Source organism: Scheffersomyces coipomensis, assembly GCF_036884675.1.
Source record: "Scheffersomyces coipomensis strain NRRL Y-17651 chromosome Unknown DFJ63scaffold_2, whole genome shotgun sequence".
Classification (NCBI taxonomy): Eukaryota; Fungi; Ascomycota; class Pichiomycetes; order Serinales; family Debaryomycetaceae; genus Scheffersomyces; species Scheffersomyces coipomensis.
Genome location: NW_027042893.1, coordinates 803,776 through 820,689, shown reverse-complemented (window position 1 = coordinate 820,689; position 16,914 = coordinate 803,776). Strand labels below are relative to the sequence as shown.

The 16,914-nt window shown below is 32.4% G+C and overlaps 6 protein-coding genes across 6 annotated transcripts; 3 read left to right on the top strand and 3 right to left on the bottom strand. All coding sequences in view use genetic code 12, as the record gives it.

The window, feature by feature from the left end:
* On the bottom strand, nt 1-990 carry DFJ63DRAFT_61885 (guanine nucleotide exchange factor). Its single transcript, XM_064909021.1, has one exon. It carries the CDS (start codon nt 813-815, stop codon nt 48-50), a length of 768 nt encoding a protein of 255 aa, XP_064763528.1. The 5' UTR covers nt 816-990; the 3' UTR covers nt 1-47.
* On the top strand, nt 990-6,801 carry UBR1 (E3 ubiquitin-protein ligase). Its single transcript, XM_064909029.1, has one exon. It carries the CDS (start codon nt 1,165-1,167, stop codon nt 6,535-6,537), a length of 5,373 nt encoding a protein of 1,790 aa, XP_064763527.1. The 5' UTR covers nt 990-1,164; the 3' UTR covers nt 6,538-6,801.
* Nucleotides 6,351-12,397, bottom strand: DFJ63DRAFT_67110 (putative ubiquitin-protein ligase). The gene has a single exon (XM_064909049.1). The coding sequence runs from the start codon at nt 12,246-12,248 to the stop codon at nt 6,594-6,596; it is 5,655 nt and encodes a 1,884-aa protein (XP_064763526.1). The 5' UTR covers nt 12,249-12,397; the 3' UTR covers nt 6,351-6,593.
* DFJ63DRAFT_66716 (uncharacterized protein) lies at nt 12,293-13,100 on the top strand. The gene has a single exon (XM_064909048.1). It carries the CDS (start codon nt 12,546-12,548, stop codon nt 12,870-12,872), a length of 327 nt encoding a protein of 108 aa, XP_064763525.1. The 5' UTR covers nt 12,293-12,545; the 3' UTR covers nt 12,873-13,100.
* On the top strand, nt 13,101-15,345 carry ABP1 (Abp1p). Its single transcript, XM_064909033.1, has one exon. It carries the CDS (start codon nt 13,330-13,332, stop codon nt 15,256-15,258), a length of 1,929 nt encoding a protein of 642 aa, XP_064763524.1. The 5' UTR covers nt 13,101-13,329; the 3' UTR covers nt 15,259-15,345.
* Nucleotides 15,108-16,752, bottom strand: DFJ63DRAFT_63562 (uncharacterized protein). Its single transcript, XM_064909035.1, has one exon. The coding sequence runs from the start codon at nt 16,562-16,564 to the stop codon at nt 15,434-15,436; it is 1,131 nt and encodes a 376-aa protein (XP_064763523.1). The 5' UTR covers nt 16,565-16,752; the 3' UTR covers nt 15,108-15,433.
* Nucleotides 16,753-16,914: the final 162 nt, after the last annotated feature.

Here is a 16,914-nt window from a genome sequence, read left to right as displayed (position 1 = left end):
TAAGTATACCAATAAATATATATATATTAATCTATAATAATTACAACTTAAGTTTCCTTGATAGCAGCCATATCAAGAACTTCTATACTACCTTCACCTTTACCAACTTTCTTACCTTCACCTTCTTCAATAATACTCACTAAATTTCTATAATTGATAGGATCAATGATACCAGTACATTGGAAAGTTTTATCATTCTTATCTTCATCTTCAATATGATCAATATATTGTTCAATATCATCTTTAAAAACCTTTGGATGTAATTTTCTTACCAATACTATTTTAACCTTCATTTGAGCTCTTGCAATGGGAATAATTTGCTTTTCCACAAGTAATTTAATAGCGTCTAATGCTTGTAATTTGGCAGGTTTAGTAGGATTTAAATGGAATTTAACTTCATTTAATGCCTTTTGAATCATGGTTGGTGGATATCTCTTTTTAGATTTTGGATTTATACATTTTGTAGAGATGATAGTTAAGAATTCATTTTGCTTTTGTTGTAAATTAGCTGATCTTTCCTTTTCATTTAATTGAATTTCACCTTTATTTAAGATTTCTAAAATGATTTCTTGTTGATTGGTACTACCAAATGATTCTTTTAAATCCTCATTGTTAGCCACTTGACCTTTAGATACATTTTGAAACACTTGAGGAATTTGTAATACTTCATCAAGATCTTTTTCAACTTTCAGTCTCCAATCTTGAACTTTATTCTGATAACATGCTATTTCAAATCTTTTTCTTCCTTTCTTCATACGAACTAAGGAAACATTAGTCAATTTGATCTGACTATTAGGTTGATTTATAACCGCCATGGCTGATGTTATTGTTATATGGTTGTTTAGATCGTAGTTGATGATAAATTATTAATAAAAACAGTGCTTAAATTTTTCTATTTGTGCTGTAAAAATAAATTGAGGATGCCATCAAACAGAATTGTCATGTCGCAAAAGTTATGTCGATTTTTTCCTTTTGTCATTTTTGAATAAATTTATTTTTTGCGACATAAGAAATGACAAAACAAATCTGAAACCGAAATAGACCCGTCTAATTATAAATCAAAGCTATGGATACCTCTTTTGACTTCATGCCATTTTTACAGATTGATTCAGATCTTTATATCATTTGTTCAATATTCATACTCAATTGGAGCACTTAAAGAAGATGAAGCCAGATTTACTAAAACGATTTTTAGTAGAGCTTCCATCTCAAATGAGAGCCGCTCATCCTACCGAAGTTGAATATTTAATCTATCGAACTTTATATTATGCAGCATCTGATGAAGGTGAACATTTATCGTTACTTTTCCCTCATATATCTGATGATGAAATAGCAGAATTGAATGGATACTCCTTTGAGATCGGTTCTTATGATAAGAAACCATTTTATAATGTCAAATCAAGTGGATCTTCGTATTCTCATCCAAAAGGTAAAGCTTGTGCAAGAAGAATGAAGAAAGACGAACCAATATATCGCTGCGAACAATGTGGGTATGATGATACTTGTGTATTATGTGTCCACTGTTTCAATAGATATGATCATGTCGATCATAATGTTTCTGTATCAGTTTCCAATGGTGGATCAGGTATTTGTGATTGTGGTGATCCCGAAGCTTTTAAACCACTTAATTGTCGTTGTCAATCACAATCAAACCCATCTATAGATCTAAGTGAATTAGAATCTTCATTAAGTGAAACGATTAAGATTTGTCTTGATTATATCTTGGATGTAACCAATTTTGCTATACAAACTTTACCATCTGTACATGATATGATGAATGACAGTAGAGTCAATTTATCTCCTGAGATTGTTTCTGAATTTTCATCATTACCAAGTGAATTATATGGAGGTGTACAAGATTCAAATTTTAAAGATGAATGGTTCTTAGTATTATGGAATGATGAACGTCATAATTCAACAGAAGCTAAAAATGCTATTAAGAGTGGTATTGGAGGTAGTGAATCAAAATTAGAAGATTTAACTCATGAAATCGATTCCAAGGGAAGATGTATAATTCAAGAATCTAAAAGTGTATCAAGATTGATCAAAACCAAAGATAAAGTTGAAAGAGGTGGCTTGATCGCTACCATTGTAAGTTCAAGAGATTATGCCAGGGATAACATTGTTGAACATCTTATAAGTTGGTTAGTTGATATAGTACAATTCACATCCAATAGTAGTTTCAGTGAACTTTCAAAGTCAATTTTAGCAGAGTTATTACTTGAACCAGGACACCAATTATCAAAACCATTACCAAGATCATTATTTAATAGAGTAGCACATGGTTTAGATGAATTATGTTTCGTCAGTGGTCTTGTGTTGGATAATGAATTCCCAAATATGGGATTATGTGAAGTGAAACGTCCATTTGAAGCTGGAGATTTAGAAAATCGAGCAAATTTCGTATTACAACCAAAAAGTGATTTAAATTTTATATCGAAATCAAGATTGCAGTACTTCTTATTATTTGAAATTAGATTAACAAAGTCTACTAGAAGGAAATTATCATCAATTTTCTTACAACCTATAGTTTCTGATTTGGATAATAAAGCAATTTTCGCTAATCAATTCATGGAAATCTTCCCCTCATTATTCTCAATGTTAGCTATAACTGATAGAGAAGAAGATTTAAGTTCATTACATGAGGTTTCAGTTCAAATCTTAACCTGTCCAACTTGTGTATCTCAAATTTATCATAATAATCAAATTGGTAATATTTTAGGTCCATTATCGTATATCATTGAAAAATATTCATCAGAATGGAATGATGAGGCTGGATTCCCTAATTATATCGAACCAGCTCGATTTGACTCTAGTTCCTTAGCTATGAAAAAAGCCATTATGTTCGGTGTTGATACTGCTAAGAAAGTAACTGATAAGTCTTTTGCAGGATCAAGCATCTCTGGAATGTTGGAGAAAGAAAACTTCTTCTTACTTTTAATGTTCTTGAGAAATTTCCAAGGTTATTGGCCATTAATAAGGAAGTATGGTACTCATGTTGAACTTGAAAGTTATGATTTCAGAGTTCATTTAGAATTCTCTCTTAAAATCCTTGAAATTACAAAATCAGTTGCTACTTATGACCTTGCATTAGATGATGAAGTGAACGCTGTCAGTTTAATTATGGATCATTTTGAATTATTACCAAAACAAATTGATTCTAAGGGAAGGATCACATTTAGAGTCAGTAAGGATCCCGTTTCATTTATTAATTCGATTAATTCTCTTTTGTCATACATCTTACAAGCCAAAGGAGTCACAAATTTCAGTACTATCTTATCTAAAATTCCATTTATCTATGTGTCAGATTTTTCATTAAGAAGTATCGTATTAGGATTTCAAATTAAAATTGGATTTTGGATAAGAAATGGTGTGTCTGCATCAAGACAATCGTCGTTATATTTTGATCCCGTATTTGCTGATCATACTTATGTCAGAGATTTCCATTTGTGTCAAGTTGGAGCCATTTATGATAATCCTCAAGAAACATTATTAAACTTTTTACATAGATGGGAATTATTGAAATGGTATGAAAATAGTGAATCTCATGATAAGACAATTTATGAAGATAGATTTAATTCAATTTCAGAAAAATTCATTATTTTCCTTTATAATTTAATTACTGATAGACTGTGCTTTCTTAAAACATCAGCTGAAGAAAGACTTTTCCAACAAGCTAGATTGCGAATCTCATATTCTTTATGTGAAGAACCAAGATCATATTCTGATCTTAGAAGACATGTGGGTGATGAAATCAATTCATTAGAAAAATTTGATGATCTTCTTAGTGAATTAGCTGAGTATCAAGAGCCAACAGGTTTGACTGATACTGGTTTATACAGACTTAGGGCTTCAAAATATGAAGACTTGGATTCCATAAGCTTGTTCTTAGATTCAAGTAAATATCAAGAAGTCTCCGAAACTTTGATCAAGAATATAGCTAAGAATAAGGGTATTCCTGAAGATGGTGTTATTTTAACTCCTAAAATTAGTACTAGTGGTGATGAATTTGTCGATAAAAATATTGGACAACTTGTTAAATCAAAAGAATTTGCAAAATTAATCTATAAATATTTACAAGTTGCCATTGATACCTCCGATGAAACTTATTTGCCTCAGTTACTTCATCTTATCCATGCAGTTTTAAAGGATGATGAGTTATTATTTGGGGAAAAGTATTTAAGTGAACATTTTGTTAATATTTCGATTACAGACTTATTATTAACCATTGTGGAATCTACCATGTCTAAATATGTGGTTCTGAAAGCTGATTATCTCGTTGATCAACTTATCTCAAAAGACTCAAGAATTATAGAAAATTTAATAGACTCGTTTGGTGAAGAGCACATCAAATCATATAAAAGAAAGAAGACAGTTGAAACTGAAGTTGAAAAGAAAAAGAGATTAGCAGAAGAACGTAAAGCTAAAATTATGAAAAAGTTTGCTAAAAAGAGAGATAAATTCCTTCAACAAAACTTAGAGCTGAGTGCAATTCATGATAGCTTAAATGAAAAGGAAGAGCATTCCTCGTCGGCTACTTTGAGAACTTGTGTTTTATGTGGTGAGACTGAAGCAACTAATGGTCCATTTGGTATCTTGGCTAGTGTTTCTGAAGCAGCAACGTTTTGGAAAGTTCCTGAAGATCGTAATCGAGTTAAGATTGGTTTCACAAGATGGAATGAAAAAAAAAATGATCTCTCTATGGAGAAGGTTTATGGTGAAGGTTTTAACTACTCGTCTTTTCAAAGTGAGTTTAACAATAAGATGTTTAGAGGAAATGTGTTTACGACATGTGGTCATGGTATGCATTATGCATGTTATTCAAGACCTTCTCAGGAATTAAGTCATTTTGCTTGTCCATTATGTCATAATTTACACAACAAATTCATTCCTTCGTTTATTTCACCATCGACTGGTGGTGGTATTGATATTGCTGAACTTTCAAAGGCACCAATAAATAATAAATATAATCAAATTCTTGCATCAAGTAGTTCTTCAAAGTCAAGAAATATAATTGAAGGTTTGGTTCATGAAGATTATATTCATTCACCAGATACAGATTTCACTAAATTTGCCAGAGTATTGGTTGATAATTTGACAAATATTGCTAGTGATAGACGATACCTAGTAGGTATTAATAATAATGAAAAATATTTTAACAATTTACAGAACATCTCTGTGATGATAGCTGATACAATTAGGATGAATGAAATAGCTACAAGATATGAAGGCGAAGAGGCATATAGTAATTTCTTAAAGTTAATTCCTAACCCATCAAAAATATTACTTCGTTCGCTCATTCAATGCAGAGCTGTTATGTATGAATGCAGAAGCTCACCCCTTTTATTGAATTCTAAATATGATTTGTCTTTTGAAGTAGAGTCATTCTGGAATTCTGGAAATTTATTGGATGGTGTATTTAATGAAGTGTTGCTGCTTTATTTCCAAACCGATGAATCTCTTTTGACTTTAGGACGTTTGGGAATGACTAAATTATTGACAGTAACATTATATTCACTCATAAGCAGACATTTGGGTGATCCAGGCTTTCAATTTTCTTTATTGGAAGTGAGGTCGTCTTTAGAAGATTCTACGAAGAACTCATTTATTTCTCTTATGAAATTAGTGTCTGATCCAATGGGTGACTGGGAGATTGATTATGAAAGTTTGGCTGAGAAATTTTACTTTGCTACGGAAATGCTTATGTTGCCATTTTTGAGACAATTGGTTATTCTTGAAGACTTAATTACCTCAGAACATATTAGCGAGAATACATTTCAATCATTAGATAAGTTTGAGAACTTAGATTCAGAAATATTATTACAAGAACGTATCGAAGATATAACGGCTTTGACAAAAGTTCTTGGTTTGCCAACTTTGCCTGAGTTAATAGATGGACTTATCTCTCAACGCTTTGATTTTGAATCAAAAATCTTAGAGATTGTTTTAGCTGCTAAGATTCCTAAATACTTCGATGTAGGAATTCTTGCCCTTGAATATCCAGGTGTTGTTCTGTTAATCGATATGGTAAAGGATTATAATGCTTGTGTGATCGATTCGAATAATAGTTCACCCAAGGCTGGTTATGATAAGATTGTGTGTTTGATCTGTGGAAGTAGAGTTAAAAGATCAAAGGGATCACAACATTTAAGTGAATGTGCTGTACATACAGGTGTCTTCTTTATTCCTAGACTTAACCTCTTACGAATTATAACTCACATTGATCACAGTCCTATAAATGTTGAAATATCAGGTCCTTATTTAACTGTTCATGGTGAAGTAAAGAAAATTAGTAAGCCTGGAAGTGCCAGTTTGAACAAATACAGGTACGCTGCTTTCAATAAGTTGTGGTTGAATCAAGGTCTTCGTTCGTTTGTAACAAGGAATATTTTTAGTTCAAGATCCGAAGGCAACGTAATGAACGTCTTTGTGGAAGAAGATGATCGCATGGATGAAGATATGGAAGGCATGGATGAAAGTAGCGATGAATTCGATGAAGAAACGTTACCTGAAGATATAAATAATTTCTTATGGTAAATATGTATATATAACGGAAATAAATTTGCATGTATTTAAAGTTCTATAAACTGTAATTATAAGGTATCCCAACCTCCCATATCCATAACACTTTCGAGATTTCTCACAATAATATTAGGGACATTGTGTTGTAACCATACGTTTCTCATAAAGTCGTCATACCTTGCTTTCATTAAATATAGAGTTTTGGGCTTCTTTGATTCTCCTGGTAATTCACCATGTTGATCCAAGAATGGAGCATTATAGAAAGAGCCTCCATTTTTATGTAATAAAAGAAGGCCACGATCCTTCGGAAGTAAAAATATACCAACATCGTTAGCACATTCCTTCAAGTAATGTGTTGTACATTGACCCTCGTTGCAACCAATAGCTGACTTCTGAATGTCAACTACTTCACCACAGAACAAACAAATAGCAGGATCTTCTATGGACATATGTGGATTATTGTATTTGTCCAGATAATAATACTTTGTAAAAAAGAAATCAAGACGATCTGGAAGTTCTGTCAATTTGACTATTCCTGGATATTCAAGTTCTTTGATGGTGAATTGATCAGGGCTAGATCTTGTGGATATTTTAAGATATGATACGAAATTATTGAAGATTGAGCTTTCATAGCATTTCTCTTGTGAAACGAAAAGATTCAAATATTCAGAAATGAGTTTCACATTTAAAAACATACTTAATCTGTCAGCTTCTAAAAACACATCGGGATATGAAATTTGTACATTTTCATAGTTTGCACATTGAACAAATGAATAGATTGCAGCTCTTCTCAAAAACGGAGTTGTTGTTTTCACAAGCATCGAATAGAATACTTGAGCAAATATCTCATCATTTTGAAATTGATCTTCATCACCGGCATTATCATGAACCAATTTTAATTTCTTGAATATGGTCTTAACCGCCTTGATAGTTTTCGAGTCAATTCCTTCGATAACAGGAATATCTAAAATGGAAAATTCGGAACTCCTATACTGATCATGGTTTACTAATTCCTTCACTATAATATTTAATGATTGAATAATGTGTCCAATCAAACAAGTATTCAAAATTGCATTGAAAGAAAATCCAGCTGATGGTATTGGAAGCGTACTCACTAAAGTTTCCAAGAAATCAGATTCCATAATAGATGTATTCATCATGGGTCCCGACAATGAAAGTAGTACGGCAAGACTCTTTGAGTAAACCTCATTGCCAGGGTTAGGAGCTTGTAACCAGTTGTTCATTTTCATTAACACACTAGAATTACGGAACTCACTTAAACTTCTTAAGTTAATCAACGATTTATTAGAAAGTTGAGAAATAAGAAGTTGGTCCTTTGAACAGATTCCTCTTAAAGATATTTCAAGGGATTTAATTGTGTTTGCTAATATAAATGTACCATCCGGTTTAAATAGTTGAGGAAATGTTAAACAAGATAATATCTGAAACATCTTTCTTAATGAAGATTTGAAATTTTGTTGTCTTAGACTATCACTTTCTGAATCCAGAAATATAGCTTCTTTTTCTATCGGCAGTAAAATAGATAGCTTTTCAACATCACTCTTGCAAGACTTTGTAAAGCCTTCATACCACTCTTTATCGTGTAAAAATTTTGGGGACAAGTTTTCGAAAACATTACCTGATGAAGGAGTCAAAAACTTTCCAAGACTTCTGTTATTGGAAGTCCAAAGGATAGGAACAAACAGATTATTTATAGCTTTACATAAAGGACAAATAAACTCTTTGTGTTCTATATTTTCCGGTGTGTTTCTAGTGATCTGTATTTGATTACTTCTTGAATTTATAAAATTCATGTAACACAGAAAATGCATACCATGACCACAACTAACAGATACCAACTTACTATCAACATGGTCTTGATTTGAAAATCCAGGGCCAATAACATTGCTTTCTTTTACTTTATGCATGTATGACTTCCATTTATCAGACTTGGCTTCAGTGTTGGCATCTTCGTACTTGTCTAAATTGGCACCATCTGAAAAGGATTTAACAAACCAATATTTGTCATCGAACGGTACTGTTCTGAACTCTGAAGACTTTGTAACATAAGTCATTATTCCAAACGGACTTTCTTCAGCAGCATTTTGACAAAGTAAACAATGTGGCTCGGGAAATCTCCACCCAAATTCTTCATCATAATCTTCCATTTCTATATCACTTCCATCGACCGTTTCAAAATTGTTTTTCTTCAAGAAATTAGACTGGCGCTTTTTGAACTTGGCCAATAATTTCGCTTGTCTCTCATGCGCAATACGTTTCTTCTTTTCATATTCATTTTCATCTCCTACTTCATTCGTACATAAATCGACTTTAAACTGATCGAATGATGTAACTTGTTCACCCAATATTTTATTAAGTGTATGATACTTATCTTCGAACACTTTCAAAATATAACGAATTTTCGAATGATGATTCTTGAACTCTTCATTACATAAAAATTCATAAAGCAATACTGCAATTGAAGTATGATGATTATCAGAAACATTCACAAACCTATCGTAAAATGAACCGTATTGAGCCATATCAATTGTATTTTCAAAAGCACATATGTGAATTAAATGAAGGGCGGTTTCTAATAAACTTTCAGCTTCCGTACCTTCCTTTCTGATGTACATGAGTGTCTTGATTAAGAAATCAGAGAAATATGTTGATGCTGAGAAATTACCAATATATTTGAAATTACCTAACTCTTCAGGATCCCTTAATTTTGGTTCAATAACAATTTCGGAAATCGGTTTTCTAATTCTCTTTCTAGTTCTTTCTTTAACGAATTTAATAGCATCATCTTTAATATTGGTAGTATAATTGAAATAATAAGGATTGATCTCATCGAGATATTCTTCCTTTAAGTGATAGACTCCAATGTCACTAGCACCCTTTGGAGGAACAAAATTTGTCATTTCTGTGAGAATGATATCGAATCTTTTCTCAGATGTGATATGATCAGGGATTTGTGAACACATCTTGGTGTAATTCATTGCACCAAAACATAAGTTATGAATGATTTCAGTTTTTATTCTGATTCTATTAACCACTTCATCTTTCAAGCCTCGAAGGTATAAGTCTTCTGTCAAGGTGTGAATGAAGAAATTCATACATTCCTCTAACATATAAGGAAGAGTTTTCAGATCATAGATTAACTCCTCTTGGTCAGATGCATCATTAATCCAACCATCCATCAATAACCAACGACTGAACAATAAAAAGCAGACCAAGTTTGGACTATTAGAATTAATAAATACTTGAGTTAAAAATAAATCTCTCATGTATCCACTTTCACGAAGACCAGTGCTACGATATAATTGCAATTGAGATCTAACACTAAACCCATTTCTAACCCAAAATCCTGACTTTATCTGTGACATTAAAACAATGGTTCTGATAGGATAATCAAAGATAGATGTTAAAGGGTTAGCAAGATCCATTCTTTGATTTGAACATGCTGTATTCTTTGATGATTCCAATACTTCAGCCAATTCTGAAGGTGATTTAAATTCTGATAATTCAATTAACCAACTTAAAAAGGAATGAATTGGATGTAAGAAACTTACTTTTTCTTCATCGATTCTGAAATGTTGAATGATATTACCACCGATTGGTTCTTTGGAGATTCCCTTTTCATTAGAGAGATTCACATCGACTGAATCATCAATAAGACCTGGATAATCATTCTTTTCCAATCTCAATAAAAACCCAATCACGTAATTAATGGCATTTTTCGATAAAGATTTTCTTAAATCATCATCGGTTAAATTGCAAAGACAATGAGCGATATATTCACCGAATTGATAAATAACCAGAATAGCATGGAAAAAAGCAGTATAATCAGGGCTTTCATATTCAACGTGATTCTTCTTTTCTCTCTTCATTACTGGTCTACCTTGGAATAAAGCTAAAATGTCACAAGCCATAGGGATGATATTATTAGTTAAGATTGACTTAGAATCACGACTTCTACTTAAGATATATCCAATATCAAAGAAAATTTGTCCCCATCTTCTATTCTTTAAACTTTTCATTGAAATTTCATGAGTGATTTCTATTTCTTCTGGTGATCTGATTTCTTCAACAGTTAAGAATCCATAGATAGATGCAAAAATACGTGACACATCACCATGTTGAACAATTGAAGTGGAGTTGGATGGACAGGTAAATAATTGGGTTGAAAGAGTACACATTATATTCAATTCTGGTTCTCTATCCATGGTGAGAAACATATCTGCTATGGTTGGATAAATATCGACATACTGACACGAGATGATATTCTTATAACATAAATTTGTAATCAATGAAGTAGAATATAAATCATGTAACAAAATACGAATGGATTTCCAAAATCTAACATCCAAATAAATTAAATATTGTAATCTTGATCCAAGATGACTCTTACTTATATCATAATCATCTTCAGTTAAATTATAATCACATTCTTGACATATATCATCAGGAAGATTCCATTTCGAAGGATGGAAGAACCAATGGGACAGAGCTTTCTTATTACAATTGATTTTGGGTATTTTTGAAGTTGGATCTAAGGAACCAACTTTATAATGATATTCTCTACTACTAGCGACAAGAAGTCCACTATTCCATTTTCCACAAAAGGCACTGCAGAATAAGTTTTTAGCTGAATTATTAGTTTTGAACATTTCACTTTCTGTCAAGGTATATATCCAATTCAAGATTTCATCACACATATCTTCTCTAAAGACATCTCTATGACTTCTTATACATGATGCTAAACCAGTAGCACTAAGTATCTTTTGTCTTTCTAAAAGTAAATCAATATCATTAGAACTTATTACTTTTGCCATACCATAATTTTGAACTTTTTCAGTAACCATTACAGCAAAATTTTTCACTTTTCTACTTGCTAAATGAATTCTTTGAACTGCATCACGATATTGTCTTATTTGATCATTATAAACCATCAAATAATATTTTTCATTATTAATATCATCAATGTTTTCTAATCCATATTTATTAGGATTCAACGATCCAGTTATCTTTTTCAATTCAACTTGTGCTTGAGAAGCTTCATCAGGATCTTCAAATTGAGCATCAGATTGACTCATAACATCAATAACATAATCTAATAAGATTTGAATAGTTCTTAAGAAGGAATCTTCTAAATCAGATGGCATTTTAGTATTTCTAGTATTCAAACTTTCATCATCTTTAACAGCATAAGGACAAAAATAATCTTTAACCCAAGCTTCTGGATCACCACAATCACAAACCCCACCATTTTCACGTTGACATATTGTGATATGAACTTTATGACCCTGATGATATTCTGGTTGATAACAATGTGAACATAACGCACAAGTATCATCGAACCCACATGTCAAACATCTATAGATTGGTTCTCCCTTTCTGAATATTCTTGCACAAGGCAGATTAGCATGGAAAGCATGATGATTATGAGTATCATATTTTGGATCTCTTCTTTTAAGATTGACTTTATAATAATTGGCAAAGAGCCATTCGTATTCATTTTCGACTTTATCTATCATTGAATCAACGTTATAATCCCTATTATTAGGGAAAGCATTAGGAAATAACCAATTTAGATATTCGCCTTCATTAGATACTGCTAAAAACAACGCCTTCCGTATTTGTTGTCTAACATCTTTACCAAACTTGAAATTTGATTGAGAAGGTAACTCGAAGAGGAACCTCTTCAACTTATCAGTCCCGTTCATGTAGATAGATGATACAGATTGATCTGGTTGATGTATTTTGCCTTTGATTTGATGTTTTGGCTGTCAGATCTTGATTAGATAAATACAATTTTGCAAACTTTTTTAAAGTTTACCCGCACCACCAAAATCAATTTTTTTTTTGCCTCTTTAAAAACTATTTTGATCGATAAACTTTAACTATGAGAACTATACGTACCAACGGTATCACATTATCACCATCAACAACCATAGTTAATAAGATCAATCAATTGATTGGTACTAAAGCATACACTATATACTACAGATAACACATACATCATGTCAACTAACGACGAAATAATATATTATCCTCCTAGCATACAAACCAATAAACAAAAGTTACAAAGAGCTCAAGATATAGCGTCGTTGGTTTTGGGAGTAGGATGTGGAATTCTAACTTTAGAATCAGCTTATGGGTTTGTGTTCTATTTGGCTGGAATCACACTTACTAATGGTATATTCCTTACTGCTTGTTGTGAAGGTAAACCAGAAAAGTTCTTTACAAAGCCAAAACAAGAAATATTCTTGGAAGGATTGTTTAATAATGTGCCTGGGTTTGTTATGATGTGGTGTTTGATATATGCATTAGTTAAAGCTAGTTCCTGATTCGATTGAAGGTGTTGACGAAGTTCAATCTTGAACTTATAGTGTATGGTATCGGGATTATATCAGTTTGTTGATTAATTACTATGTAATTAACATGAAAAATCTCTACTAAATAGGTTAATAGAGGAAAATAAAACGAATAATGTCTATAAGTTTACAATCTATATTGTAATTGTAGTAGTTCTAGTGACTATTTCACTGGTAATTTCTACGTCTACCACTTGAGGCTAAGTAAAAATTAGTGAGCATGATCTCCCTAAAACCATTTGTCTCCGTTCCACCACCTCCCACTTTCTCACTCACTAAAAAAAATGTGGTTGTTGAAAATCTCCAACCAAATCAACGAAACACATATTATCAACTACAAACTACTATTATCAATTGAACAATCAATAGTGTATTTCATATCAATTGATCGGTATCATATATATCATCCAAGTTATCTCTATCATTCACAATGGAGAAAATTGATTTATCAACCAACGCCAGAAAGATTCAAGAATCTTACGATAAGGTTGTAAGAGGTGATCCTTCTACTACTTACGCAGTTTATAGTGTCAACAAAGATTCATCTTTAGAAGTCAGTGAAACTGGTAATGGATCATTAGATGAATTTGTCGAAAGCTTCACTGATGGTCAAATCCAATTCGGTATAGCAAGAGTTGTTGTGCCAGGTTCCGATGTTTCTAAGAATTTATTATTAGGTTGGTGTCCTGATAATTCCCCTGCTAAATCAAGATTATCATTTGCATCCAATTTTGCTGATGTTTCCAAAGTTTTAAGTGGTTATCATGTTCAAATCACCGCTAGAGATCAAGATGATTTGGATGTTGATGATTTCCTTCATAGGGTTGGTGCTGCTGCTGGTGCCAGATATTCAATTCAAACTAGTGGATCAACTGTTGTCAAACCACCAGTTTCAAAACCAATCATAGCTAAATCAACTCCAAAACCAGTTCCTGCTGCTTCTAGTACTCCATCATTCATTCCAAAATCAACTGGTAAACCAGTTATTGCCACTAAACCAAAACCAATCATTGCTTCTAAACCAAAAGTTACCGATGATGGTTGGGGTGATGAAAAAGATGTTGAAGTTAGAGATTTTGATCAAAAACCATTAGATAATGTTCCATCTGCTTATAAACCAACCAAAGTTGATATTAATCATTTAAGATCTCAAAAATCGGATACTATTTCATCTACTCCAAAACCTTTCAAACCAGTAGAGTCCAAACCAAAGGATGATGAAGATAATGAACCAAAGAGTTTGGCTGATAGAATCTCTTCTTATAAAGTAAATGAATCAGAAAGATTAACGGAATTACCAAAACCAAAAGTAAGTCATTCTGTTGCTGCTCGTTACGCTCCATCTGAATCAACTCCAGCTGTTTCGGCTCCTAAATTCGGTGCTGTTCCAGGTCAAGTTAATAATGATAGAAAGGATAAAGTTATTGGGGGATTATCTAGAAATTTCGCTTCTGAAAATGGTAAAACTCCAGCTCAAATCTGGGCTGAAAAGAAAGGTAAATATAAGACTGTTCCAGTTGATGATGAACCAGTAAAGAGTGAAGAACCTGAATTAGCTCAAGAATTTGAAGAAAAGGCAGTCATTAAGGAAGAACCAGTTATAATTAAACCTAGTTTCGGTGCTCCACCAAGAAGAACTTTACCACCTGTTCAAGCTGCAAAAGAACCAGAACCTGAAGAAGAAGAAGAGGAAGAAGAACAAGAAGAGACAACTCCATCTTTACCAGTTAGACAAGCTGTTCCAGAACCTGAAGAAGAGGAAGAAGAAGAAGAACCAACCCCAAGCTTACCAGTACGTAGCTTACCACCAGCTCCAGTCAAAGCCGAAGAACCAATTCCTGTATTGCCTTCAAGAACTGCTGCAGCTGCTCCTACTCCAGCAAAGAAAGAATCAATCACTGCTACTGCTGAATATGATTATGTTAAAGATGAAGATAATGAAATTGGTTTTGATGATGGTGATTTAATCATTGAAATAGAATTCACTGATGATGATTGGTGGACTGGTAAACACTCTAAGACTGGTGAAGTTGGTTTATTCCCAGCTGCTTATGTTAAATTAAACACCAATGGAGCTCCAGCTGCTGCTGCTGAAAAAGAAGAAGAGGAAGAAGAAGAAGTTGCTCCACCACCACCAGCTAGAGCCGAACCAGTTGTTGCTGCTGAACCAAAATCATCTAAACCAACTGCTGTTGCTGAATATGACTATGAAAGAGATGAAGATAATGAAATTGAATTTAAAGAAGGTGATTTGATTGTTGAAATTGAATTCATTGATGAAGATTGGTGGTCTGGAAAACATTCAACTTCAGGTGAAAGTGGTTTATTCCCTGCCAATTACGTCAAATTAAGCGAATAGGTTTAACTTTCCATTTGCTACTGTTGTTGCTGTTTATTATTATGATTTAAAAAAAATTCTACGATTAAAAGAACTGAAAATTTAAAAAAAATTAAAAAAAAAATTTCAAGACACATTCTATATTTCTCCACTTTATTTTTATATATTAACTTAAGATCTATAAATTTCCCTTTATCTATGTAACTTTTTCATTAAAATTATCTTCTTTATTTAAGAATTGTTTAACTGCTTCGCCCCAAGCAGCTCTCTTTTTGTAAAAGGCTAAATCATCAGGTAAACTATCAATAGCTCTTGATAACTCTTCACCTAATCCTTCAGCTTTAATTTGTTTCATAGGAGTTAAGTATGTTCTGACTGTCATAATATTGGCTCTCAGTTTAGGTAATCTGGTAAAGATTTGACGTTCAACTCTTAAGAAACAAGCATCATCGAAATCAATTTCATCATAGGAAAGTTGTTTTATAACTTCACCTTTACGACCATGATTTGAATCAAGACTGAAATAAGATTTATGAGTTTGAACCGACCAATTATGTCTTACCCAAAGATCTTTCGGTTGCAAATTATTAAAAAACTTCCCCATGGATAATTTTAATCGATTTTCATATTGGGGTACAGGACCATGAATGAATGAGATTGGTTTATTATGACCATGACTGGGATCAAATCCCGCGGGGAATCCAGTGACACTAGCACGAAGAATATATTCTTCATCATGATTATTAGGATCATCTTTAATAAGAATAAGGAAATCTTCTTCGATATTAGCTGCCAAGTATAAAATTAATTGATGAGGAGTATAGTTCTTAGCATATTTAGGGAATTCTTCATCATTAATTAAATTCTTAATCATTCCATTATACCAATTATACTTGAAGTATTGAGGATACCGAGTTAAAAAGTAATTAGTAACAATCTCATAAAACTCCTTAACCGCAGCAGTAGTGATGTCATTATCATAACTTAATAAAGTATTGTTTGGATATAATTCAGTAAACTTCTTTCTTAATTGAGTTTGTTTTAAATAAGTATCTTCAATTAATAACCAATCTTGAGGAGTTTTAACTAAATTCAGTAAATTCATCGACACATTGAAGTTCTTCTTTTTCACAAATGGCCTTATAGGTAATGGTTTAGTATCTTGCCAACTGAAATCATCTCCAACTGGAGGGAACTTCCTTACTAGGATTGATTTATGTTTAGCATTGAAATTATATAATTTGAATAATCTAAGTATTGACAATGTTATCGTAGCTCCAAATGCTAGCACAAGCACATAAAAGGCATAGTCTTGACTATTCACCATCTTGATAATACCGTTCTATACCTCTATCTATATCAAATACATCTTCACTAGAGATATTCACCAGATATATATATACACAAACGGTACAAAGGAAAGATGGTTCCGCTTTTCTTTATCTAGAGGCTTAAGTAATTTGAGTTAAGCGCGACCATTTCCCAATGCGGTAACCAATTGCGGAATTTTCAATTTATAGCTTTCGCAATTAACTATAATAAGGGACATGTAATTACTACCGACTTTTACAAACAATGGGATAAAGAACTTTTAAATGACATTAATTGCATAAATAATAAATAAAGAATAAATGTAAAAGACAAACCAAACTTTTTCTGAATCTATAAAAATGATAA